Here is a 26,992-nt window from a genome sequence, read left to right on the forward strand (position 1 = left end):
GCTTTTTCCAGAATTTCCAGCTGCAGTAGAATTCTCTTCAGTTTGTGGCCACAAGATCTGGTCACAAGATCACCCTAAACTGCATGGAGACTGGAAAATTAGGGAGTAGGGTTATCATAAGTGGCTTAGACCAAACATAATCCATAATTTAAGGCCAGGTACCTTGCTTCCCTAAACAAATCAGGGTTCTGTTTGCAGTAAAGTAGGGGGAGAAGGGCTTTGGGTAAGCAATTAACAACATTTACCATATATAATCACCACTTTTACATTATTATCCGTCTTATTTCTTTCAAGGAGAAGTCAATATGGAATTTTCCTCAAATATAGATCAGTCCTGGTCACTAGATTCTCAGAAGGAAAATATCCAAAATTGGATAGATTATCTGAATGTGATGAAAACCCTGTTATGGTCAATCAAATCACTATCACTGTTACTTTTCTGAGTATCCTTTCATCTACCAGCAACTTTTTAGCTGTTAAGGGATTCCCTTTCCCTACAGACAGACTTTAACCTGGTCCTGTTCTGTCTCAGACCCCTAATTGAAGTCCCTTTCTAGGAGAAAGAGGCATTTGCATCTCTACCAACCATGATGCTTTCAAATGGTTTAGGAAGTTTTGTTTGCTTCTGGTTTTTTTTGTTTTTTTTTTTAAATTCTGTTGAAATGCAGAAATTGGGATGATTTGGCAAAATTTAAGCATTTCTAGGGCAGGTATCTTTCAACTATCAAGATGAAAAATATAAAAACTCAAAAGGACCTTTGAAGAAATGAGGTAACTGATAAAAACAACCAGAGAGTGACAAATGATTGCCTGGTACTAGAATAAGGAAGCTTTTTTAACCATGATTCAACATATTGCTGTTACAGAGAGTGCTGTTGTAGCCATAATTTTAACTATTTCCTAGAAAGTTGAAAATAAAGAATTTGTGATTTTTTTAATATCTTTTCCCAGATAAAACTTAAAGAGATATTTGAAACCCCTACAGAAATCAGTCTGGTCCTAGAACTCGTCACAGGAGGAGAGCTGTTTGACAGGTGAGTAGGTCCTGGCAATGTGACCACAGTAAGGTTTTGCTTCCAGTCACTAAAAATAACCAAAAGGAAATTTCTCCTGAAATTTTTCATAATGACATATTATACCAGTTGATAACTTCTACTAAAATAAATCTTAAAAGGAGTATAGAATGGAAAGAAAGTGATATTTGATAAGATGTGGGTAGACTAAAATTTGGGATGCTTAGTGAACAAAAATAGAAACATTGTACTATTTACTTCTGCAAACATTTACTTCTAGATAAAAAGCAGAATTTCTAAAGTCATACTAAATCTAAACTAAACAGTAAGATTTATGAGAATATTTTGTGAGAAAATGTTCAATGAGAATTATAGAAAGTTAAACATGTATTTATAATAGTATTCTTTATTATGATCCAAAAGCCATAAAAATCAATTCTCTCCAAATGATTGTTTCTAGGCCTACTTTCTTTGTTAGGCTGTGTAAAGAGTTCCAAGTTGCAGAGAAAAACATGCTCTGTTATATCCAATTATAGCCAATTTTAGTTGTCTGTTCATATGTTCATCACTCAAGGCAGAGGTTTGAGGATGGCAGGGAGTATTTCTGGAAATCCGGTAGAGCATAATATAGGCACACTATTTGTACAAGAGACACACACTTTAAGCTTCCATAGCTTTCCTACCCTTCTCATCTTCTCAGAATTCCCTCTTTGCCCTGACGGGCTCTTGGGAGCTCTTTGCTGTGCTGAACAGGGTAATTAAGCAAGAATGGAATTGGAAGAAGACAAAGAGACTGAGTAGGTATATATCAGAAATGGTAAGAAACTGCAGTTTCTGTGGTGTAAAGGTCTTGTTGGTTGAAGAAAGGGTTAAGAGAGAAGTGGACTGAAGACAGAAGACAGGAGAGAGGTTGATGAACTGCTAATGTAGCATGAGTGCCTGGAGCACAGTAAATTCTCAATAAATATTTGCTGCATGAATGGGTGAGTGAGCAACTGCTACAATGAATGGACTCTGAGGAGAAAGATACCTAAGGGTTTAGAATGTGTTAGGAGAAGAGCATGCCTCCCCTTCCTCCCCACCTCTACTCTACCCAGTTAAATTTACTGCCTCTTTAAGAGCTTCCAAAAGTCTTCGTATTTGGTTTTCAAAGTTCCTGTCTGCTTTTAATGTTACCCAGTGCAGATTTGGATCTTCAGATAGGAAGGAGCAAAATGGCCTTGATTGGAGCTACATATGTATCTTCAACATTTTGTTCAGATGTATATTAAAGTTTCCTTAGAGCAAGTTATGTGAATTTATCAGATTTTTTAAATTGTAGCATTTAAACTATATTCATTCTTTACAAATAAATGAATCACCTGAGGGAAGTAAGCATAGGTAGCCTAGACATATATTGATACTTCTTGTGGTATTTGGCTCATAGTCAGTTGGACTCATGGTTTTAAACCCTGACTTAAGGAACAAACAACTAACATAGAGGTTTGCTTAACTTCTCTGAACCTCAGAACAAATTTGAAGCTGTACTATGATCCTAAGGAAGCTGAGACACTCTGATCCACTATAAGGATAGCCTTATCCTAAAACTGTCATGATCCCATATGCTTAGTCAAGACTCTTCTGGACTAGTTTATTTGAATGTTGCCTAAATTTGCCAATAATTGGTCCTTTTTCAACACCTTTTTAGCTGACTCTTTAGGTACATTAACACAGTCAAATTATAGTTAGATCCTGCTGGTTTGGAGCCGTGAGATCTTCCTAAGGAAGACTTACATATTTCTCTGCTAATTATGGTCTAACAGAGAAAAATCTCCTGTTCTTTGTAAATAATTGCGGGACAGGAATTTCACAATGAAGTTGTCATCTACCAACGGCACTTACTATTTATCGTCTAACCTCTGTTTGAATCATTTTGGAATCAGGAGTCTCTTTCCTTCCCTTCTCCCCAGGCTTTCTGGTTCTCTCATCTTGCAGTCTAGTTGATTTTGATGGAATAGAGTTAATTCAGCTATAGATAAGAGTGAAAAACTAAATGCTGTAGATAAATTTCATTTACAATGATAAATGGATGAAATATTTGGATTTAACAGAGGACATCTAAAGAATGGCAGACAGCCAGTAGAGCACTCAACTACTCTATAAATTCTTAGTGGTCGTAGATAATAGACTTTTTTCCCCCTGAATGTTGTTGTCCACATATCTGTTGCCATTAAGTTACTTAATTCTACAGTTATCTTTAAATTTGTATCAAACTGAAAATATATCCTGCATTATTATCCATTTATTGCTTTCTTTCTTGAGAGTTAAAAATCAAAATATGGTCTCTTTTTCCTGTACTTAGGTCAAAAACCAAACATATTTAATTGTAATGATAGAAATTCATTTCTGGTCTAATGATGACTCTAATAGTAACTAATGAATGAACAAATGGAGCAACTGATCAAGCGATAATTATGTTAGTCCACTATAGTCAAAATGGTTGTATTTTATTAACAAAAGATCTGTTCTATGGTGCTCCTAAAAACCGAAACATGCTAAATCCAAGTGGAATCTGCTGCTTCATGTAGAGTATGAATAGTAAATTGCATAGGACAATGGATTACAATTTTAGGGATTAAAATCAGTGATATTTTGTGTCCAAGAAAATCCCCCCAAAATATTTCCACAAAATTACGATATCATGGAAAAACCTCCAGAACATTTTCTGTTCCGTCTTTCTCAATCTAGTCACAATTCTTATAATTGTGGGCTTTTTAAGTGGACAAGTTCTGAGGTTGTTTAAGAGTAAATTTTCAGGAGAGGGGGAAGATGGCAGAAGAGTAAGAAGTGGAGATCACCTTCCTCCCCACAGATACACCAGAAATACATCTACACGTGGAACAACTCCTACAGAACACCTACTGAACGCTGGCAGAAGACTTCAGACCTCCCAAAAGGCAAGAAACTCCCCACGTACGTGGGTAGGGCAAAAGAAAAAAGAATAAACAGAGACAAAAGAATAGGGACGGGACCTGCACCAGTGGGAGGGAGCTGTGAAGGAGGAAAGGTTTCCACACACTAGGAAGCCCCTTCGGGTGGCGGAGGGGGAAAGCTTCGGAGCCGCGGAGGAGAGCACAGCAACAGGGGTGCGGAGGGCAAAACGGAGAGATTGCCGCACACAGGATTGGTGCCGACCAGCACTCACCAGCCCGAGAGGCTTGTCTGCTCACCCGCCGGGGCAAGCGGGGCTGGGAGCTAAGGCTCGGGCTTCGGTCGGAGCGCAGGGTGAGGACTGGGGTTGGCTGTGTGAACACAGCCTGCAGGGGGTTAGTGCACCACGGCTAGCCCGGAGGGACTCCGGGGAAAAGTCTGGACCCCCCGAAGAGGCAAGAGACTTTTTCTTGCCTCTTTGTTTCCTGGTGTGCGAGGAGAGGGGATTCAGAGCGCTGCTTAAAGGAGCTCCAGAGACGGGCGCCAGCTGCGGCTAACAGTGCGGACCCCAGAGACAGGCATGAGACGCTAAGGCTGCTCCTGCCGCCACCACCAAGAAGCCTGTGTGCGAGCGCAGGTCACTGTCCACGCCCCCCTTCCGAGAGCCTGTGCAGCCAGCCACTGCCGGGGTCCCGGGATCCAGGGACAACTTCCCTGGGAGAACGCACGGCGCGCCTCAGGCTGGTGCAACATCCCGCCGGCCTCTGCCGCTGCAGGCTCACCCTGCATCCACACCCCTCCCTCCCCCCGGCCTGAGTGAGCCAGAGCCCCTGAATCAGCGGCTCCTTTAACCCCGTCCTGTCTGAGCGAAGAACAGACGCCCTCAGGCGACCTATACGCAGAGGCGGGGCAAAATCCAAAGCTGAACCCTGGGAGCTGTGCGAACAAAGAAGAGAAAGGGAAATCTCTCCCAGCAGCCTCAGGAGCAGCGGATTAAATCTCCACAATCAACTTGATGTACCCTGCGTCTGTGGAATACATGAATAGACAACGAATCATCCCAAATTGAGGAGGTGGACTTTGAGAGCAAGATTTATTATTTGTTCCCCTTTTAATCTTTTTGTGAGTGTGTATGTGTATGCTTCCGTGTGAGATTTTGTCTGTATAGCTTTGCTTTCACCATTTGTCCTAGGGTTCTATCCATCCGTTTTTTTTAAATTGCTTTTCTTAATAATTATTTTTTATTTTAATAACTTTATTTTATCTTTTATTTTATCCTCTTTCTTTCTTTCTTTCTTTCTACTTTTTCTCCCTTTTATTCTGAGCCGTGTGGATGAAAGGCTCTTGGTGCTGCAGCCAGGAGTCATGGCTGTGCCTCTGAGGTGGGAGAGCCAACTTCAGGACACTGGTCCACAAGAGACCTCCCAGCTCCACATAATATCAAACGGCAAAAATCTTCCAGAGATCTCCATCTCAACACCAGCACCCAGCTTCACTCAACGACCAGCAAGCTACAGTGCTGGACACCCTATGCCAAACAACTAGCAAGACAGGAACACAACCCCACCCATTAACAGAGAGGCTGCCAAAAAGCATAATAAGTCCACAGACACCCCGAAACACACCACCAGATGTGGACCTGCCCACCAGAAAGACAAGATCCAGCGTTATCCACCAGAACACAGGCACTAGTCCCCTCCACCAGGAAGCCTACACAACCCACTGAAACAACCTTAGCCACTGGGGACAGACACCAAAAACAACGGGAACTACGAACCTGCAGCCTGCAAAAAGGAGACCCCAAACAGAGTAAGATAAGCAAAATGAGAAGACAGAAAAACACACAGCAGATGAAGGAGCAAGATAAAAACCCACCAGACCTAACAAATGGAGAGGAAATAGGCAGTCTACCTGAAAAAGAATTCAGAATAATGATAGTAAAGATGATCCAAAATCTTGGAAATAGAATAGAGAAAATGCAAGAAACATTTAACAAGGAACTAGAAGAACTACAGATGAAACAAGCAATGATGAACAACACAATAAATGAAATGAAAAATACTCTAGATGGGATCAATAGCAGAATAACTGAGGCAGAAGAACGGATAAGTGACCTGGAAGATAAAATAGTGGAAATAACTACTGCAGAGCAGAGGAAAGAAAAAAGAATGAAAGGAACTGAGGACAGTCTCAGAGACCTCTGGGACAACACTAAACACACCAACATTCAAATTATAGGGGTCCCAGAAGAAGAAGAGAAAAAGAAAGGGACTGAGAAAATATTTGAAGAGATTATAGTTGAAAACTTCCCTAATATGGGAATGGAAATAGTTAATCAGGTCCAGGAAGCACAGAGAGTCCCATGCAGAATAAATCCAAGGAGAAACACGCCAAGACACATGTTCCTCAAACTGTCAAAAATTAAATACAAAGAAAACATATTAAAAGCAGCAAGGGAAAAACAACAAATAACACACAAGGGAATCCACATAATGTTAACAGCTGATCTTTCAGCAGAAAATCTGCAAGCCAGAAGGGAGTGACAGCACATATTTAAAGTGATGAAGGAGAAAAACCTGCAACCAAGATTACTCTACCCAGCAAGGATCTCATTCAGTTTTTTTTTTTTTTTTTTTTTTTTTTTTTTTTGCGGTATGCGGGCCTCCCACTGTCGTGGCCTCCCCCGTTGCGGAGCACAGGCTCCGGACGCGCAGGCTCCGGACGCGCAGGCTCAGCGGCCATGGCTCACGGGCCCAGCCGCTCCGCGGCATATGGGATCCTCCCAGACCGGGGCACGAACCCGTATCCCCTGCATCGGCAGGCGGACTCTCAACCACTTGCGCCACCAGGGAGGCCCTCTCATTCAGTTTTTATGGAGAAATTAAAACCTTTACAGACAAGCAAAAGCTGAGAGAGTTCAGCACCACCAAACCAGCTTTACAACAAATGCTAAAGGAACTTCTCTAGGCAAGAAACACAGGAGAAGGAAAAGACCTACAATAACAAACCCAAAACAATTAAGGAAATGGGAATAGGAACATACATATCGATAATTACCTTAAATGTAAATGGATTAAATGCTCCCACCAAAAGACACAGATTGGCTGAATGGATACAAAAACAGAACCCATATATATGCTGTCTACAAGAGACCCACTTCAGACCTAGAGACACATAAAGACTGAAAGTGAGGGGATGGAAAAAGATATTCCATGCAAAAGGAAACCAAAAGAAAGTTGGAGTAGCAATTCTCATATCAGACAAAATAGACTTTAAAATAAAGACTATTAGAAGAGACAAAGAAGGACACTACGTAAGGATCAAGGGATCGATCCAAGAAGAAGATATAACAGTTGTAAATATTTATGCACCCAACATAGGAGCACCTCAATACATAAGGCGAATACTAACAGCCATAAAAGGGGAAATCGACAGTAACACAATCATAGTAGGGAACTTTAACACCCCACTTTCACCAATGGACAGATCATCCAAAATGAAAATAAATAAGGAAACACAGGATTTAAATGATACATTAAACAAGATGGACTTAATTGATATTTATAGGACATTCCATCCAAAAACAACAGAATACACATTTTTCTCAAGTGCTCATGGAGCATTCTCCAGGATAGATCATATCTTGGGTCACAAATCAAGCCTTGGTAAATTTAAGAAAATTGAAATTGTATCAAGTATCTTTTCTGACCACAATGCTATAAGACTAGATATCAATTATAGGAAAAGATCTGTAAAAGATACAAACACATGGAGGCTAAACAATACATTAATTAATAACGAAGTAATCACTGAAGAAATCAAAGAGGAAATCAAAAAATACCTAGAAACAAATGACAATGGAGACACGACATCCAAAACCTATGGGACGCAGCAAAAGCAGTTCTAAGAGGGAAGTCTATAGCAATACAATCCTAACTTAAGAAACAGGAAACATCTCGAATAAACAACCTAACCTTGCACCTAAAGCAATTAGAGAAAGAAGAACAAAAAAACCCCAAACTTAGCAGAAGGAAAGAAGTCATAAAGATCAGATCAGAAATAAATGAAAAAGAAATGAAGGAAACGATAGCAAAGATCAATAAAACTAAAAGCTGGTTCTTTGAGAAGATAAACAAAATTGATAAACCATTAGCCAGACTCATCAAGGAAAGGAGAAGACTCAAATCAATAGAATTAGAAATGAAAAAGGAGAGGTAACAACTGACACTGAAGAAATACAAAAGATCATGAGAGATTACTACAAGTAACTCTATGCCAATAAAATGGACAACCTGGAAGAAATGGACAAATTCTTAGAAATGCACAACCTGCCAAGACTGAATCAGGAAGAAATAGAAAATATGAACAGACCAATCACAAGCACTGAAATTGAAACTGTGATTAAAAATCTTCCAACAAACAAAAGCCCAGGACCAGATGGCTTCACAGGAGAATTCTATCAAACATTTAGAGAAGAGCTAACACCTATCCTTCTCAAACTCTTCCAAAATATAGCAGAGGGAGGAACACTCCCAAACTCATTCTACGAGGCCACCATCACCCTGATACCAAAACCAGACAAGGATGTCACAAAGAAAGAAAACTACAGGCCAATATCACTGATGAACATAGATGCAAAAATCCTCAAAAAAATACTAGCAAACAGAATCCAACAGCACATTAAAAGGATCATACACCATGATCAAGTGGGGTTTATCCCAGGAATGCAAGGATTCTTCAATATATGCAAATCAATCAAGGTGATACACCGTATTAACAAATGAATGGAGAAAAAACATATGATCATCTCGATAGATGCAGAGAAAGCTTTTGACAAAATTCAACACCCATTTATGATAAAAACCCTTCAGAAAGTAGGCATAGAGGGAACTTTCCTCAACATAATAAAGGCCATATATGACAAACCCACAGCCAACATCGTCCTCAATGGTGAAAAACTGAAACCATTCCCACTAAGATCAGGAACAAGACTAGGTTGCCCACTCTCACCTCTCTTACTCAACATAGTTTTGGAAGTTTTAACCACAGCAATCAGAGAAGAAAAGGAAATAAAAGGAATCCAAATCTGAAAAGAAGTAAAGCTGTCACTGTTTGCAGATGACATGATACTATACATAGAGAATCCTAAAGATGCTACCAGAAAAATACTAGAGCTAATCCATGAATTTGGTAAAGTAGCAGGATACAAAATTAATGCACAGAAATTTCTGGCATTCCTATACACTAATGATGAAAAATTTGAAAGTGAAATCAAGAAAACACTCCCATTTACCATTGCAACAAAAAGAATAAAATATCTAGGAATAAACCTACCTAAGGAGACAAAAGACCTGTATGCAGAAAATTATAAGACACTGATGAAAGAAATTAAAGATGGTACAAATAGATGGAGAGATATACCATGGTCTTAGATTGGAAGAATCAACATTGTGAAAATGACTCTATTACCCAAAGCAATCTACAGATTCAATGCAATCCCTGTCAAACTACCACTGGCATTTTTGACAGAACTAGAACAAAAAATTTCACAATTTGTATGGAAACACAAAAGACCCCGAATAGCCAAAGCAATCTTGAGAACGAAAAACAGAGCTGGAGGAATCAGGCTCCCAGACCTCAGACTATACTACAAAGCTACAGTAATCAAGACAGTATGGTACTGGCACAAAAACAGAAAGATAGATCAATGGAACAGGATAGAAAGCCCAGAGATAAACCCACGCACATATGGTCACCTTATCTTTGATAAAGGAGGCAGGAATGTACAATGGGGAAAGGACAGCCTCTTCAATAAGTGGTGCTTGGAAAACTGGACATGGACATGTACAAGTATGAGATTAGATCACTCCCTAACACCATACGCAAAAATAAGCTCAAAATGGATTAAAGACCTAAATGTAAGGCCAGAAACTCTCAAATTCTTTGAGGAAAACATAGGCAGAACACTCTATGACATAAATCACAGCAAGATCCTTTTGGACCCACCTCCTAGAGAAATGGAAATAAAGACAAAAATAAACACATGGGACCTAATGAAACTTCAAAGCTTTTGCACAGCAAAGGAAACCATAAACAAGACCAAAAGACAACCCTCAGAATGGGAGATAATATTTGCAAATGAAGCAACTGGCAAAGGATTAATCTCCAAAATTTACAAGCAGGTCTTGCAGCTCAATAACAAAAAAACAAAGAACCCAATCAAAAAATGTGCAGAAGATCTAAATGGACATTTCTTCAAAGAAGATCTACAGATTGCCAACAAACACATGAAAGAATGCTCAACATCATTAATCATTAGAGAAATGCAAATCAAAACTACAATGAGATATCATCTCACAGCAGTCAGAATGGCCATCATCAAAAAATCTAGAAACAATAAATGCTGGAGATGTTGTGGAGAAGGTACACTCTTGCACTGCTGGTGGGAATGTGAATTGGTACAGCCACTATGGAGAACAGTATGGAGGTTCCTTAAAAAAGTAAAAATAGAACTACCATATGACCCAGCAATCCCACTACTGGGCATATACCCTGAGAAAACCATAATTCAAAAAGAGTCATGTACCAAAATCTTCATTGAAGCTCTATTTATAATAGCCAGGAGATGGATACAACCTAAGTATCCATCATCCAATGAATGGATAAAGAAGATGGGGTACATATATACAATGGAATATTACTCAGCCATAAAAAGAAACGAAATTGAGTTATTTGTAGTGAGATGGATGGATCTAGAGTCTGTCATACAGAGTGAAGTAGTCAGAAAGAGAAAGACAAATACCGTATTCTAACACATATATATGAAATTTAAGGAAAAAAATGTCATGAAGGACCTAGGGGTAAGATGGGAGTAAAGACACAGACCTACTAGAGAATGGACTTGAGGATATGGGGAGGGGGAAGGGTAAGCTGTGATAAAGTGAGAGAGTGGCATGGACATATATACACTACCAAACGTAAAATAGATAGCTAGTGGGAAGCACCCCCATAGCACAGGGAGATCAGCTCGGTGCTTTGTGACCACCTGATGGGTGGGATAGGGAGGGTGGGAGGGAGGGAGACGCAAGAGGGAGGAGATATGGGAACATATGTATATGTATAAGTGATTCACTTTGTTATAAAGCAGAAACTAACACACCATTGTAAAGCAATTATACTCCAATAAAGATGTAAAAAAAAAAAGAGTAAATTTTCAAATATTTTTTTTCCAGAAAATGATTGTATTTTTTTTTTTTTTTTTGCGGTATGCGGGCCTCTCACTGTTGTGGCCTCCCCCGTTGCGGAGCACAGGCTCCGGACGCGCAGGCTCCGGACGCGCAGGCTCAGCGGCCATGGCTCACGGGCCCAGCCGCTCCGCGGCATATGGGATCCTCCCAGACCGGGGCACGAACCCGTATCCCCTGCATCGGCAGGCGGACTCTCAACCACTTGCGCCACCAGGGAGGCCCCATATTTTAAGACAACTAATTTAGCAGTGTCCTTCTGGTCTTCTAATTAAATTTTTTTAAGGTTTTTTTTTCTGATTTTTGTCTAACTCCAGTATCAGAAGATCTTATGAATTTTTAATTGTCTTTACTTTTCTGTTTTCTCCTTGTGTTTTTCCTTGCTAGGTTATGTTTGTTCAAATGCTAAACATTATGTATAAAAGGTTTTAGAATATGAGGCTTTAAATCTTGTTGCCTTCCAAAAGAGCAGATTTTATTTTGCTCCAGCAGGCAGTTAAGGTAAGGAACAGATCACTTTAATCTAATCAGGCAGTGGACTGATTCAAAGCTGAGCTTCCTGAGGGTGGATCTATTTCTTGTCAACTGTTACTCATAGGGTTTTGCTCTTTAAGGGTCCCAATTTAAGCCAGGGGATTTTGCCAGGGCCCCCCTTCCTTGACAGACAGACCCTAAATGCCAGCTTCTGTTCCCTCTACCCTGTGAGATGGCCCATCAGCTACTGATTTAGAATCAGTAAATGCTTTTAAAGGGAAAGCATAGGCCTCAGATATCAGGTTTGCTTTTCTGGATTTTTCTTCTCTTCTAGATCTTGGCTCCTAAAGCCTTAACTTCCTTGGTAACTCTGAGATGTCTTCAAATATACTTTAAAATATATTTTATTAGCTTGTTTTCATTGTTCTTGCCTGTACGCTTGTCTACCCCACCATTACTGAGAGCAAAAATTCAGTACATGTGGTTTTAAAAGTTCTTTCACAGACACTAGTGTGTCTTCCTCTTTTATGTCAACCCTTTGCGGCAAGCACATGAAGAGCATTGTCCCCACTATACAGATGTAGAAACTGAGAATGAGTCAAGGTAAATGATCTTCCCCAAATAGGCAGCTAATGTGTCTTTTTGTCCAACTCTTACTCCTCATATGGCCTCACTGTCTTTCTTATTAAATCCAGTTAGCACCTTTTAAATCATTTCCAAGGGAATAAACTATTGTTTATTGTGTTTATGGAGAATCCCTGATGTATTGGTTGGTCCTATGCAAAACTGTATATAATTTAACTCACTCAATCACCCTTCATGTTTTTCTAAGGCATTATTTTCCCCATTTTTTTCAAGAACACCAACTGTAGAAATTGATAAGTGATAAAGTCAGGACTGAAACTCACATCTGTCTGACTACAAACTTTCTTTTTTCATTTCCCAAAAGTGAAAATATTCTCTTTCCAAACAACAAGTCATCAACATGCAGGGGAAGTAGTGCTTATGTTTGGGGATTATGAATTTACCCCATTAATTACCTGACAGAGTCCTAGTATATCAGTCCTAATAGTCATTTCTACTTCAGCATTCCTGGGTCTCTTACTCTTGGTGGAAGTAAATGGAATTTTCAGGACATTGTCATGAGGAAAAGATTCTGGAAATGGAACTTGGGTCTTTTCTCTAGTCTCCATGGAGTTGTGTCATGGTTGGTATTCTCATTAACCAAAATCAGAACACATCTGAATTTGTGAAGACTATTGTGTCAAAAATTAGTCATTGATGTAATTGTCTAAAGTGAAGACCTATAAAATCTTATTGTCTAAAAGGATAATTTGTCACTATAATGAGGGCCATTTGTGAGTGCCTTTTGCGGTCCTGGCAGTGGCAGGGCATTTTACTAACCATGATCTCATTAATCCTCACAGCAACACATATACAAGGTAGGCCTTGATATATACATTTTGTAGACCAGATAACTGAGGATCAGAGTGTTCCTTTAACTACCATTAGGTCACTCGGTTTACATTGGATCTAATAATTACAACAACAATAATTAAATGAAACTGGACTCAAGTACGTTAGATTCCAAAGCATATGATTTTTCTACCATGCCATGCTGCTGCTATGTAAGCAAATGCCAGTACTCTTAATACTTAAAAATAAAACTTCAGGGCTTCCCTGGTGGCGCAGTGGTTGAGAGTCCACCTGCCGATGCAGGGGATACGGGTTCGTGCCCCGGTCTGGGAAGATCCCACATGCCGCGGAGAGGCTGGGCCCGTGAGCCATGGCCGCTGGGCCTGTGCGTCCGCAATGGGGGAGGCCACAACAGTGAGAGGCCCGCGTACAGCAAAAAAAATGAAAAATAAAAAAATAAAACTTCAAATTAGTAATGTAACATTTTGTTCTGCTTAAGTGTTGGCTTAACTTAAACGTTAATATATATATACTTGTTTTTCAACCATGGATATTTTAAATACGTCTTCCCTTATGCAGTTTTATCTGGCTACATATGAAGAAAACATATACTTTGATTTGGACTAGATTTAAAGTCTACTTTTCCCAGAAGCTTGGCTCTGAAGGGAAAAATAAAAGTGAGGTAGTAGAAAGGGACACAGGATAAATGGAGGCTTATCTATTATTTTAAGCTGGCACACTGGTAACACATTAATTTGCTGATGGGAAGGAGGCTACAGGATGGGGAAGCAGGAGAGATCTGTGTGAGAGGGACTTTTATTTGGAACATCCCAGAGAAGACACTGAAGGAATAAGATCTAGAGCCACATAAAAGGGTTTGTTTTAAAAAAAAGTTTCCCTCTTCTTCAGAAGCATAGTCAAGCTGCAGAAGAATCAAAGGACCTACAATAGTCACAACAGTTTTGAAAAAGAGGACTTAATATCAGGGCTGGGATATAATTCTAGCCTACTTACAAACTAACAAGTTAGCCTTGTACACCTTCATGGATGTTGGGAAAAAATATGAGACTCCTGGTCAGAGTCCCATGGGGGCATCACAGCAGGCTCAAATGGATGCCTGCAGACAGAGTAGGGTGTGTTCTAGGAGAGGAAATAACTTATATTGTCCATAAACAGGCAAATGAACAAACAAAATGTACAATGGAGTATCATTCACCAATGAAAAGGAATGTTCCTTTGATATATACTGTAACATGGATGAACCTCAAAAACATTATGCTAAGTTAAAAAAAAAAACAGGAAAGACTACATATTTTATGACTCCATTTATCTGGAATTTCCAGAAGGGGCAAACCTATAGAGACAGAAAGCAAAGCAGTGGTTGCCTAGGACTGGGAATGGGATTGTGTTGGGGGAGAGGAGAGTGTAAGAGGTTTAAGTAGCTCAGACTTGATAGGCTCTATTCTTTCAGTATTGTTGAAGAGAAATTGATCTCCTAACAATGGCTGGGAGAGAATGGAATAGAACACTTGAGGAAAGAAGTGGTAAAGTTTGGAAATGTGAGAACAGACAAGAATAAAGACTTTCCAGAAGCACTAAGGATCTGCCGAGGCCAGAGGCTATTTGTTTTTGGAGAATCTGGTCTGTGTTAGTTTATATTGTTGGTTAAATCTCTCCATATCTTTAGTACAGTTTTTGACAGCATCTTTTTCCCTTGGTTTTTATTTTACTTTTTGGTTTTCTTTATCTTGATCCCTTTCTTGAGTTCCTCTTCCTCTTTTCATCCCTTAAATGTCTGCCTTTCCTAAAGTTCTTCATACATTCTCCGTAGGTAAATTGGATGCTCTCCTATGGCTTCAGTCACATTGGTGACTGTTGTCTCAGCAGAGATGGAAACAGTATTTTCAACAATCTGCTAGACATTTTCACCTACAAGTCCCATAGGCACCTCTAAATCAGTATGTCCTGAAATGAACTCAGCATCTTTCCCTCAACTCTCAATCTTGCTTTTCCTCCCTACTTCTGTGAACTGACCTAACAGCTAAGCTAATCACTGATTTCTCCCTCTTCCTCTCACTTCTCCCTGCCCCCCTCCCCACAATTCTTTCTATGAGCAGCTCTCAAATCCATTCCCTCTCCCCTTTCCCATTGCTTCTGTCCTTTTGAGCCTTCACATTCTCTTTCCCATTGCAATAGACTCCTAACTGGCATTAGTTTCACTCTCTTCCATCCATCTATGTTTAAAGCACTCATCTGATCACAGATCAGCCCAGAAGGCTACTCACTACTTTTAGTTCAAGTAAATTCTTTTAAATATGGCAAACAAAACCCCTTATAGTCTGGCCTCATTCTACCATTTCAGATTCACTACCCACTTTATTCTCTTCTCACCACCGTGTTAACCAGAGGACGTTGTCTTCACCCTCAAGTAGCTCACGGTCTAGAAGAGGGAAAGTAAACTGTGATATGGACCCAAATATTACTTTTAATACTCCCATCACCTCCAAAAAAGTGTACTAGGCTTATAGAGACAACCACACTATCACAAGATTAAAAAATAAAGGATGACAAGGGACTAAAAAAATAAAGATAAGAATCAGTAGTACACAAAAAACCTATCACAAGATACTTTGCATTTGCTAGAGACTGGTCACAAATTTGGCTGTAAGGATTCATGTGGGGAAGATAAATGCTATAATTGGGGCATAAACACAGTACATTGGTTACAAATTAAGGGGGTCTTCTAAGCCAGAAATGACTTCAGGGAGCTAATAGAGCCTTTTGAGCCGAATCTTAAATGGGAAATAGAAAATTAGCAGGTGAAGGGTAGAGGGAAGGGCAAAGTGATGGCCAAGGCAGAGCACACTGACGAGGGGGTTAGATATGAGTATCTTCATGTCCATCTTAGAAGCTGTTCTAGACAGAAAGCAAGTAATTTTTAGATATTTGTCAGATGAATGATTGAATAAACTCTATGCTCTTGGGCAATTTATATATCTTTGGGTCAGGCTTTTCATTTACAGTATGAGAGAATTGGACTGGGAATCCCTTAGGCCCATTGCCAGGTCTACAATTTGATTTGGCCTCCTCTTTCTCCTATACTGTCAACTCTTTGTCCAGCACCCACAATGATCCACAATTCCCTCACTCTCTCCCTAGCTTCTCAAATTTAACCGGTGCTAGTAGTACCCTTTGAAACTGTTTTTTTTTTTTTAAGCATATGAATTTAATACTCTTTGGGAGAGTTCTTAGAAAAAGCATCAATACAGACAAAGGTGACATGAATGTAATAAGAAAAAGCAGTGAATGAAGCTTATGTAGGAGTGGTGGATTTACACAGGGTACGGCGGAATTCATTTAAATACAGTTTTGTATGTAGCAGCATAATGATGTACTGGCAGCCCTTAAAACTTGGTTCCTGAAACTCATATTATTTGGGGCTTTTACCCTGTGTCATTCGATCCTTCAGTACACATTTTCACCAGACCAATGTCTTTCTCATATAAACTTACAGTCATCTAGGGCCTCCCTGGTGGCGCAAGTGGTTAAGACTCTGCCTGCAGATGCAGGGGATACGGGTTCGTGCCCCGGTCTGGGAGGATCCCATATGCCGCGGAGCGGCTGGGCCCGTGAGCCATGGCCGCTGGGCCTGCGCATCCGGAGCCTGTGCTCCGCAACGGGAGAGGCCACAACAGTGAGAGGCCCACATACCGCAAAAAGAAAAAAAAATAATAATAAATAAACTTACAGTCATCTAATAACATCTCCATTTAAGAAAAAGCTGCCATTGGCGGGGAGAGCAGTAGGGCTCTTAATCTTTGTGCCAGGAAGTCTGAGGGCCTCAGGATATGATTGGATTAGAGCTCTTCAGCTGCATTGTCTGTGCTAACTACTGGGCTGGAGATGAGCTCAATTCAATTTGCAGCAATTAAGGTGACAGAAGCAAATGTACAAAAGTCATATGTTAAAGCAGATCCTTGGAGAGAAATAGGCATTGCCTGTGTTTTCTCATCCTACAAGTTTAAAATGATGAGAAGAAAAACAGTCTCAACTGTGGGCAAGAGCATGTGGGCCAATGTAGCAAACAGTGGAAGTAAAAGGCATGGTCTTGGAGTGATAACGCCTATTGGGCCAAAGAATCACAGCCTGGGAGTCGAAGGAAACACACCCCATTGTGATTCCTTCCCAGATCTCTAGATGTAGCTAGGCCTGTTAGTGACTGAGAGACCTGTAGGAACTGGGACACCAGGGCAGCCTTTTGGGTCAGTGTTGTGATTAAAATCCTAGGAGAGATTTTATTTTTAGCACAGCTTACAATGGAGCAACAGGAAATTGTGCAGCATAGCTAAAAACTACATGGCCCTGGACCTTTGAAAATGATATTAAAACGCTGGTAGCATCTTAACTGCCTTCTTATTATGTAAGAAACATGAAAAGGAAATTACTAAATCTGAAAAGAAATGTAGCGATAAGTATGTTTAAATACAAAAGACAAAAATATCAACCAAAATTATTCTCCTGTTTTTACAGCTCTAAAACTCCTATTGAACGTATTGTTTCTTCTAAAAATTGAAGTCACTAGTATATTTTGCATAAAGCTATAAACTCTTAACTGTGTATATGTGGTTCAACTTAACTGGCTTTTTTTAAAATTTCAACTAAATTTTTTGTAGGAATTATTTGTTGCCTCATGAAACAAATACTCTATTTTGCTGAATTGAATCACTTTGACTTTGTTCAAAATAAGTTTCTAAAAAGATCCATATTATTACAATAATATCTAGAAACTATGTAACTGTGAGTTTATTCCTAAGGATAACAGTCACGTTTCTACCTGTTGCATGTTGCTTTGGGAAGCATGTATACATACAGCGGTTCTCCCTCTGGATCCATGGCCAGTGTGCTTGCAACGAGTGAGCATCACTTCCCTAGTCCAGTGCTTTTGTTCTGCATGATAAGGGACATAGGCAAAGGAGTTGTCCAGATGTCCACAGTCTGAAATTTTTCTGGCATCCATTCACCTAGCAATTAGTATTGATTCCACAAATATTTATTGACTGCCTACTATGAGCGAGGCTTAGAGCGAGGCTCCATGGGTGACCAAAGCAACAGTCTAGTGAGAAGGCTAAGAATTTTTCCCACAGTACCCAGCAGAAGACATCGACCAAACACATCTGCTGTAGTCTTGCTACCTAAATGAAGAGAAGAAGATGCACGATTTCACTTTCCTTTGCTTGGTCACTAATATCTTCATCTACAATCTTAGCTCTAAGTTACAAACCTGCATTTGCAACTTGAGAAGTTCCCTGCTATTGCTCTTCCCAGTCAGTCACGGATGGCCTGGCTCAACTTATAAAATATTTTGAATTGAATGTCTGAGTTTCAGAGACCTATCCCTGTGACACTCTGATGAAGAAATCATCTGGGAACAAAATTCCTTTTAGCAGAAGGAGCCTGGAAGAGAAACAGTTGAGTTCTGATGGTAGGACCAAACTGTGGTGTGCAGAGTTCACATGAGACGATGTGGGGAAGGCACCTGCATTTGTGCTTCTGCCCCACACGTCTGCTCTAGAGATGTTTCTGACAAAAAAATTAATAAATTTCTTGGCTGTACAAACCTTAGTATAACATATATTACGTCTATGATGATGTATTTATTAGTAATTTCTCTACTATCTGTGGTCTCATCTGGGACAGAACCCAAATCTTATTCTTTATTAAATCCAGCAAGTACCTGGCTCACATTAGACAGTTAAAAATATTGATTAAATATCATTACCCCATCCTCACAATCTAATCCTCACTGTAGTCTTGGTCCTTTCTCTTAGAACAGTTTCCCTTCTCTCCAATCCCAGACTCCTCCCCTACACCTATCCTACCCCCCAGCTCCCACTCTCCCTATAGCTAGAAAACTTCTGTATGTCCTTCAGGTCTGAACTACCTCTGGAATCCTTTTCTCACCCTGCATAGCCTCCAGAATAAATTGCCTGCCCTTTCTAGGAGCTCCCAGGCCATTCTCTAATATCTCTATCACAGCGTTTAGCACACTGTGTTGATTGTTGTCTGTCTACTCATACCAAGAGAAACCCCATGAGTGCAGAGGCCATGTCTGGTTTACTACTGAGTGCCCAGCACATAGTGGCCATTCCATAATATTTACTGAATAAATAAATGAATGGATATATTTGTTAGAATGCATCCTCTCCATTAATTAGATGAAGTATATTACTAATTTAACATATATATTATAGAAAATTAATGAAATTTTCACCATTCTTCTTACACCTACTGTCCTTACCTCTATGCTACCTGAAAACAGCTCCCAAGAAAATTCACTCCTCCATCCAGCCAGTCACTAGACTTTCACACAAGGACATGTTCTGAACACAGGCATTTAACCCTAAATTATATCAAAATGAAAATGTATAAATATCATATTTAGGTCAAAGCTTGAGGCTTCATAATAAAGCAAATGATAGGAAATTCTAGTGGCTGAAGCAGTTCCTTTCTAAGGGGTAGGGATGCTCATAAGAACTCATGTGTATTTAACAGACAAGGAGGGATTCCCATCAGGAAGGCCACACATGGTTGTGCAAGTTGGTTCTGTAACAACCCCGAAGAGTACTTCTTGCATAAACTAAGCCATGAGTAGCACTTCCTGGAGGGGTATCACAAAGCTGTTGTGGTAAAGCTCTAGTCTTGAAGAGTGACTATGGGAAAATCCACACTGTTTATGGCAGACGGGAGGTAATTGATTCTCTCCCCTTCTGGGGAGAATGGGAGATGGAAAAAAAAGTTAATTATCAGCCATTCTTTTCCATCATCTTTGTAACAACTCCCTTCCTTTAACAACTGGAGAAAACCAAGCAGGTGCAGCACACAGAGGATGCACTAATTACATTTGTGTTGGCTGATGGATGTACCACAGAATCCACATTTAGAGAGCAACGCAGAGGATAATGCAATGGTAGCCGAAGTTCTCAACTTACACTGACACAATAGTCCTTCTTTTCCCCTTCTCTCATACTCTATTTAACAATGTTCAGAAAGTATAGTTCAAGAAACCATTTCAATTAAAATTTTAGTAAGTAGATTATGTAACTTAATCATGAGTTGGAAAAATTCGTATTCTAAGGAAATATCATATGAAAACTTATTTTAAGAACCAATTAATAATAACCCCCTGAATATTTTAATCTATTTTCACATTTTATTTGACCCTGGTGCATAACAGGTATCCAATAAATAAAAAGGTGAGGAGGGATATTCCATCTTTCATCCTTTAAAAATATGATGAGTTTGTGTTTCTTGGCAATGTTCAAAATAATTGAATGGAGAAAGTCGTTGGAATTTTTGCATCAATATAGTTTTTCTGGATCTTAATAATTATGATAATTAAGGTATCTTCTTGTAATACATCTTTTTTATTTTGTCCTATCTGTTCTGTTCATGCCCTATTTTGTAAACATTTTCAAAATTCAGCTTCTAACACCAGCTACTTTGAGAACTTAAAACTTCTTGCTGCAACATTATAGAAAGAAGATACTTTCTGAAAAATAACTATACTATTTGAGGTACTAACCATCTAAGAAAAATTTCAATCCAAAATTACAAAAAGTCAACAATTTTTTAGAATTGTTTTTTGTTGTTTTGTCTCATGTTTTGAATTGACCTTTTCAAATGTCTTTACCACAACTTTTTGTCAGCTGAAAACATCTCGTGCAAGTTGGTGATCTACAGTCTATCAAAAATATGTTTTCTCTTGAAATTCTGGGAAGACAGAAACCACAACAAAGTAGTCTTTCAGTCTTCCCAAATATCCCCATAAGAATAGACAGAGAAACTAGGACTAAAAAACCAAAACCTCGCTGACAGTATCTATAGTAAAACCAGATGACAAGGTATCTCCATGAAGCTAAAATATGATTGATTGAGGACAAACTAATGACAATTTGCAAGAGCCACATGGTATTAGCATTTATGTAAGAAGAAGCAAAGGAAGCAACAGAGCGTGTGATGGAACTAAGAATAGGAGAACACTCAAATCTCTAAAATCTCCAAATCTTTGGGAGCGGGATGGACCAGTATAAGAAGAAAGCTGAGGGCTTTTTGGTATGCAAATTTCTGAGAAGTGCGAGGGCTACACCCACAGTAAGGTTTGAAGAGACTAATGCAGTCAAGGCCCTGTGAACTCATGAAATTAATATCTAAAGCCTCTTTGGGGGGAAAAAAACCTGTGTTTAGGAGAAACTTCTGGAAAGAGACTTTAGTAATCAGAGTAGAGATGGTAGAGGAAAGGGAATGATGTTCCAGATAGAGAAGAGATCTCAGAAAGTATGAGGTCCAATTTTTGAATGCTTCATGAAAGTAACCAGAAAGTTGAGAGCCATGAAACTAGAATAGATATCGTGACCTACCACTCAGTCAAAAGGTTAAGAAAACAAATTTAACTGAGATGTGGCTCAGTTAATTACTATACAAAAGGATTATAAGAGGACAGAAAATAGGGAGTAGAATAGGGTCCCCTTAGGCAATGAAAGCATGTCGGGAGGATATGCCCACAAAATAGATGAAATTATAACTTAATATTGCAAAATAAGCTAAAATTAAGAAAATCATAGTAAAAAGAACAATGTAAATCAAAAGTAGAAAAACTTAAAGTATGCTTGTTTTACAATATTAGTTTCAGGTGTACAACATAGTGATTAAATATTTTTATAGATTATACTCCACTTAAAGTTATTACAAAACAATGGCTATATTTACCTGTGCTGTTCAATATATCCTTGTTGCTTATCTGTTTTATACATAGTAGTTTGTGTCTTAATCCCTTACCCTTATCGTGCCCCTCCCTTCTCACCTCTCCCCACTGGTAACCACTTGTTTGTTCCCTTTGTGAATCTGTTTCTGTTTTGTTATATACATTAGTTTGTTTTATTTTTTAGATTTCATATATAAGTGATAGCATAGAGTATTTGTCTTTCTCTGTCTGACTTATTTCACAAAGCATAATTCTCTCTAGGTTCATTCACATTGTTGCAAATGGCAGAATTTCATTCTTTTTTTAAAAAAATTATTACAAATATTTATTAAAAAGTGCAATTCAGGGCTTCCCTGGTGGCGCAGTGGTTGAGAGTCTGCCTGCCGATGCAGGGGACACGGGTTCATGCCCCGGTCCGGGAGGATCCCACATGCCACGGAGCAGCTGGGTCCGTGAGCCATGGCCGCTGAGCCTGCGCGTCTGGAGCCTGTGCTCTGCAACGGGAGAGGCCACAACAGTGAGAGGCCCGCGTACCGCAAAAAAAAAAAAGTGCAATTCAAAGTTTAGACAAGTACATCATTGCAAACCACACACACACAAAGGGAAAACAAAAGCCCAACACAAACAAAAAAATAAGGTACAAGCAAAACAAGAAAAAAATAGTTAGCGTGCTAAGGAATAGACCCCAAGAGATGAGGAGACAGAAGTCAAAGCTAGAACTCTACCCAGATGTTGCTGTGCTTCCCAAGTGCAAAAGAAGATGGAGAGGAGAGACCTGCAGCCTCTACCACTAAGTGCTGGCTCTGGGTTCAGCTGCTACTTCAATATTAGGTTTTCATCAGGGAGGTTATAAAAGTATCCTATATACATGTGTACACTGGAGGCATTTTATAAATCATCAGAAGCTTGAAGTGTATAGTGTCTCAGAAGTTTTAGCTACTAAAGCCCAATTAAAGCATCTGTCGTTTAAATTTGGATTGGTTTAGTTATTTGAATGGATGATAAAATCAAATTGTGAATGAAAATGGCTGAGTAATATTCCATTATTATATATACCACATCTTTATCCATTCATTGTTGATGGGAACTTAGGTTCCTTCCATATCTTGGCCATTGTAAATAATTTCGCTGTGAACATTGGGGTGCATGTAACTTTTTTTTTTTTTTTTTTTTTTTGCGGTACGTGGGCCTCTCACCGTTGTTGCCTCTCCCGTTGCGGAGCACAGGCTCTGGAAGCGCAGGCTCAGCGGCCATGGCTCACGGGCCCAGACGCTCCGCGGCATGTGGGATCTTCCCAGACCGGGGCACGAACCCGTGTCCCCTGCATCAGCAGGCAGACTCTCAACCACTGCACCACCAGGGAAGCCCACATGTAACTTTTTGAATTAGTGTTTTCGTTTTCTTTGGATATATACCCAGGAGTGAAATTGCTGGATCATATGGTATTTCTATTTTCAGTTTTTTGAAGAACCTTTTTACTGTTTTCCATTATGGTTGCACCAATTTACATTCCCACCAACAGTGCACAAGAGTTCCCTTTTTCCCACATCCTTGCCAACATTTGTTATTTGTGGGTTTTTTTATGATAGCCATTCTGAAAGGTGTGAAGTGATATTTCACTATGATTCTGATTTGCATTTCTCTGATGATCAGTGATGTTAAGCATCTTTATATGAGCCTGTTGGCCATCTGTAGGTTTTCTTTGGGTAAATGTCTATTCTAGTCTTCTGCCCATTTTTTAATCAGCTTGCTTGTTTTTCTGATATTGACTTGTATGAGCTCTTTATATATGTTAGATATTAATTCCTTATTGTTCATATCATTTACAGACATTTTCTCCCATTCAGTAGGTTGTCTTTTCATTTTGTCAGTGGTTTCCTTTGCAATGCAAAAACTTTTAAATTTAATTAGGTCCCATTTTCTTACTTTGGCTTTTACTTCTTTTGCTTAGGAGACAGATCTGATAAAATATTGCTATGATTTATGTCAAAGAGTATTCTGCTTACAATCTCTTCTAGGAGTTTTATGGTTTCAGGTCTTACATTTACGTCTTTAATCCATTTTGAGTTTATTTTTGTATATGGCATGAAGAAATGTTCTAATTTCATTCTTTTACAAGTAGCTGTACAGTTTTCCCAGTACCACTTATTGAAGGGACTGTCTTTTCTCCATTGTATATTCTTGCCTCTTTTGTCATATATTAATTGACTATAAGTGTGTAGGTTTATTTCTGGGCTCTCTATTCTGTTCCATTGATCTATGTTTCTGTTTTTGTACCAGTTCCATGCTGTTTTGATTACTGTAGCTTTGTAGTATAGTCTGAAGACAGGGAGAGTGATACCTCCAGCTTTGTTCTTTTTACTCAAGATTGCTTTAGAAACTTGGGGGTTTTTATTGTTCCATATAAATTTTAGGATTATTTATTCTAGTTCTGTGGAAAATGTCATGGGTAGTTTGATAGGGATTGCATTAAATCTGTAGATTGCTTTGGGTAGTATGGAAGTTTTAACAATATTAATTCTTCCAATCCAAGAACATGGGATGTCTTTTCATTTCTTTGTACCACCTTCAATTTCCTTCATCAGTGTTTCATAGTTTTCAGAGTATAGGTCTTTCACTTCCTTGGTTAAGTCTATTCCTAGGCATTTTATTCTTTTTGACACAATTTTAAACAGGATTGTTTTCTTCCTTTCTCTTTCTCATAGTTCATTATTAGTGTATTGAAAAGCAATAGATTTCTGTATATTAATCTTGCATCTTGCAACTTGCCTGAATTCATTTATTAGTTCTTATAGTTTTTTTGTAGAGACTTTAGAATTTTCTATATTATAGTATCATGTCATCTGCAGACAGTTACAGTTTTACCTCTTCCCTCCCAATTTGGATGATTTTACTTCTTTTTCTTGTTGGATTTCTGTGGCTAAGACTTACAATACTGTGTTAAATAGAAGTGGAGAGCATGGACATCCTTGTCTTGTTCCTGATTTTAGAGGAAAGGCTTTTAGCTTTTCACTGTTGAGTATGTTGTTAGCTATGGGTTTGTCTTAAATGGCCTTTATTATTTTGAGATATGTTCCTTCTATACCCAGTTTGATGAGAGTTTTTATCATGAATGGATGTTGAATTTTGTCAAATGCTTTTTCTGCATCTATTGGGATGATCATGTGATTTTTATCCTTCCTTTTGTTAATGTGGTGCATCACATTGATTGATATGCAAATATTGAACTATCCTTGCATCCTTGGAATAAATCCCGCTTGATCATAGTGTATGATCCTTTTTTATATATTGTTGAATTTGGTTTGCTAATATTTCATTGAGGATTTTTGCATCTATATTCATCAGAGATATTGGCCCATAATTTTCTTTTTTTTGTATTGTCTTTGGCGTTTTGGTATCAGGGTAATGGTGGCCTCAGAGAATAAATTTTGGAGTTTTCCCTCCTCTTAAATTTTTTGGAATAGTCTTAGAAGGATAGCTATTAATTCTCTTTTATATGTTTGCTAGAATTCCCCTGTGAAGCTGTCTGCTCCTGGACTTATGTTTGCTGGGAGTTTTTTTTTTAATTACAAATTCAATTTCAATACTACTGATCAGTCTGTTCAGATTGTCTGTTTCTTCCTGATTTAGTCTTGACAGGTTGAATGTTTCTAGAAAATTTTCTATCTCTTCTAGGTTGTCAAATTTGTTGTCATTTAACTGTTCACGGTATTCTCATGATTTTTTTTTGGTATCTCTGTGGTATTTGTTGTTATTTCTCTTCTTTCATTTCTTGTTTTGTTTATTTGGGTCCATAAAGTAGAAAACCTCTTATATGTGTGTAATTGCATACCCCAAAGAAGAAAACCAAAGCAATGGAAGAAAATAAATATGAAACATTCTAACTCAGGAAAATTCTTGAAATTAAAAAGGAAAGACTTTAATTTCAAAGAATAATTTCTTGCCCAAATCTATACAAAAAGAGCAAGTCATTTATTTGGAAAAGAAAAGCAGATGAGAGAGAGTGAGTGAGGGAATGGGAGAGAGGAGCTACAGGTAAAAAGAGAATAAAAGACATATCAACCAATCAATTGCATGGACCTTATTTGGATATTGATTCAAAAAAACAAACAAATTTTAACATGTTCAATACAATTAGAAAGTTGAAACTGCATATTTGATAATATTAAGGAATTGTAATTTATAGACATAATGGCATTGTAGTTATGATTTTTAAAAGGTCCTTTATTTTTAGAGATACCTCCTTAAATATCTATAAATGAAATTATATGATGTGTGATATTTGCTTTAAAATAATAAAGGAGGAGGGGAAGTAATTAATTAGATAGATAAAACAACATTGGCCATGAATTTATAATTGCTGAAGCAGTGTGACAGTTAAATGGGATGGTTCATGGTATATTCTCTACTTGGTATATGTTTAAAATGATTTGCAATACAAAGTTTAAAAAGAATTTTTTGTCCTTAATAGGATGGAAACTTCAAGCCTAGGCAAAATAAATGTTTTCCATTTTCCTAAATAAACCTAAAGACTTGTAGAGTGCCAACTTATGGAAATCTTTCCCCTCGTGTCATGGTAGCCTGCTGCAATTGTTTAGATAAATCTTCTTTAACGTTAATTTAACTTCTTTTAACATCTACTCAACCAGATGCATGTGTCTGAGAAGGATTTCATGGTTTTTTTTTTTTAGGATTGTGGAAAAGGGATATTATAGTGAACGAGATGCTGCAGATGCTGTCAAACAAATCCTGGAGGCAGTTGCTGTAAGTATGAAGTGACAGCAATAGTGTAACTCTGGGTAATGTCTTCCTTTTACAGAATCATCATTTAGGAAGTGTATATCTGTGACAAGCCATAAAATTTACAGAAAAACAGTATGAAATATTTACTAGAAAATGTTGAACAAATATTGATAACTCAAATATTGATAACTCAAATGTTGAACAAATATTGATAACTCAAACTCTGAAAGATGCAGTCCTCATATGTAATACCATAAGTTTGTAAAAATCATTTCCATTCTATTATTATGAATCAGATCAGACTTTGGTGCCTATAGTTGTTCTTTTCTCTCTCTTTCCATTTATTTAGTTTATCTCTTTATTGTTTTTGTTGTTTGGTAAGGAAGTGGAAAAATGTTCAAGGAGATAAATATAGACCTTAGAGCATAGAG

The 26,992-nt window shown here is 38.5% G+C and overlaps 1 protein-coding gene across 1 annotated transcript in view; it reads left to right on the forward strand.

Moving 5' to 3' along the window:
- CAMK4 (calcium/calmodulin dependent protein kinase IV) overlaps positions 1–26,992 on the forward strand; it is a 228,374-nt gene that overhangs the window by 138,155 nt on the left and 63,227 nt on the right. The window contains exons 4-5 of the mRNA XM_060091843.1: positions 952–1,034; positions 26,510–26,582. Coding sequence (XP_059947826.1) covers positions 952–1,034; positions 26,510–26,582 — 156 coding nt within the window. The remainder of the gene's footprint in view (positions 1–951; positions 1,035–26,509; positions 26,583–26,992) is intronic.

This window comes from Mesoplodon densirostris, chromosome 3, assembly GCF_025265405.1.
Source record: "Mesoplodon densirostris isolate mMesDen1 chromosome 3, mMesDen1 primary haplotype, whole genome shotgun sequence".
In the NCBI taxonomy this organism is placed as follows: Eukaryota; Metazoa; Chordata; class Mammalia; order Artiodactyla; family Ziphiidae; genus Mesoplodon; species Mesoplodon densirostris.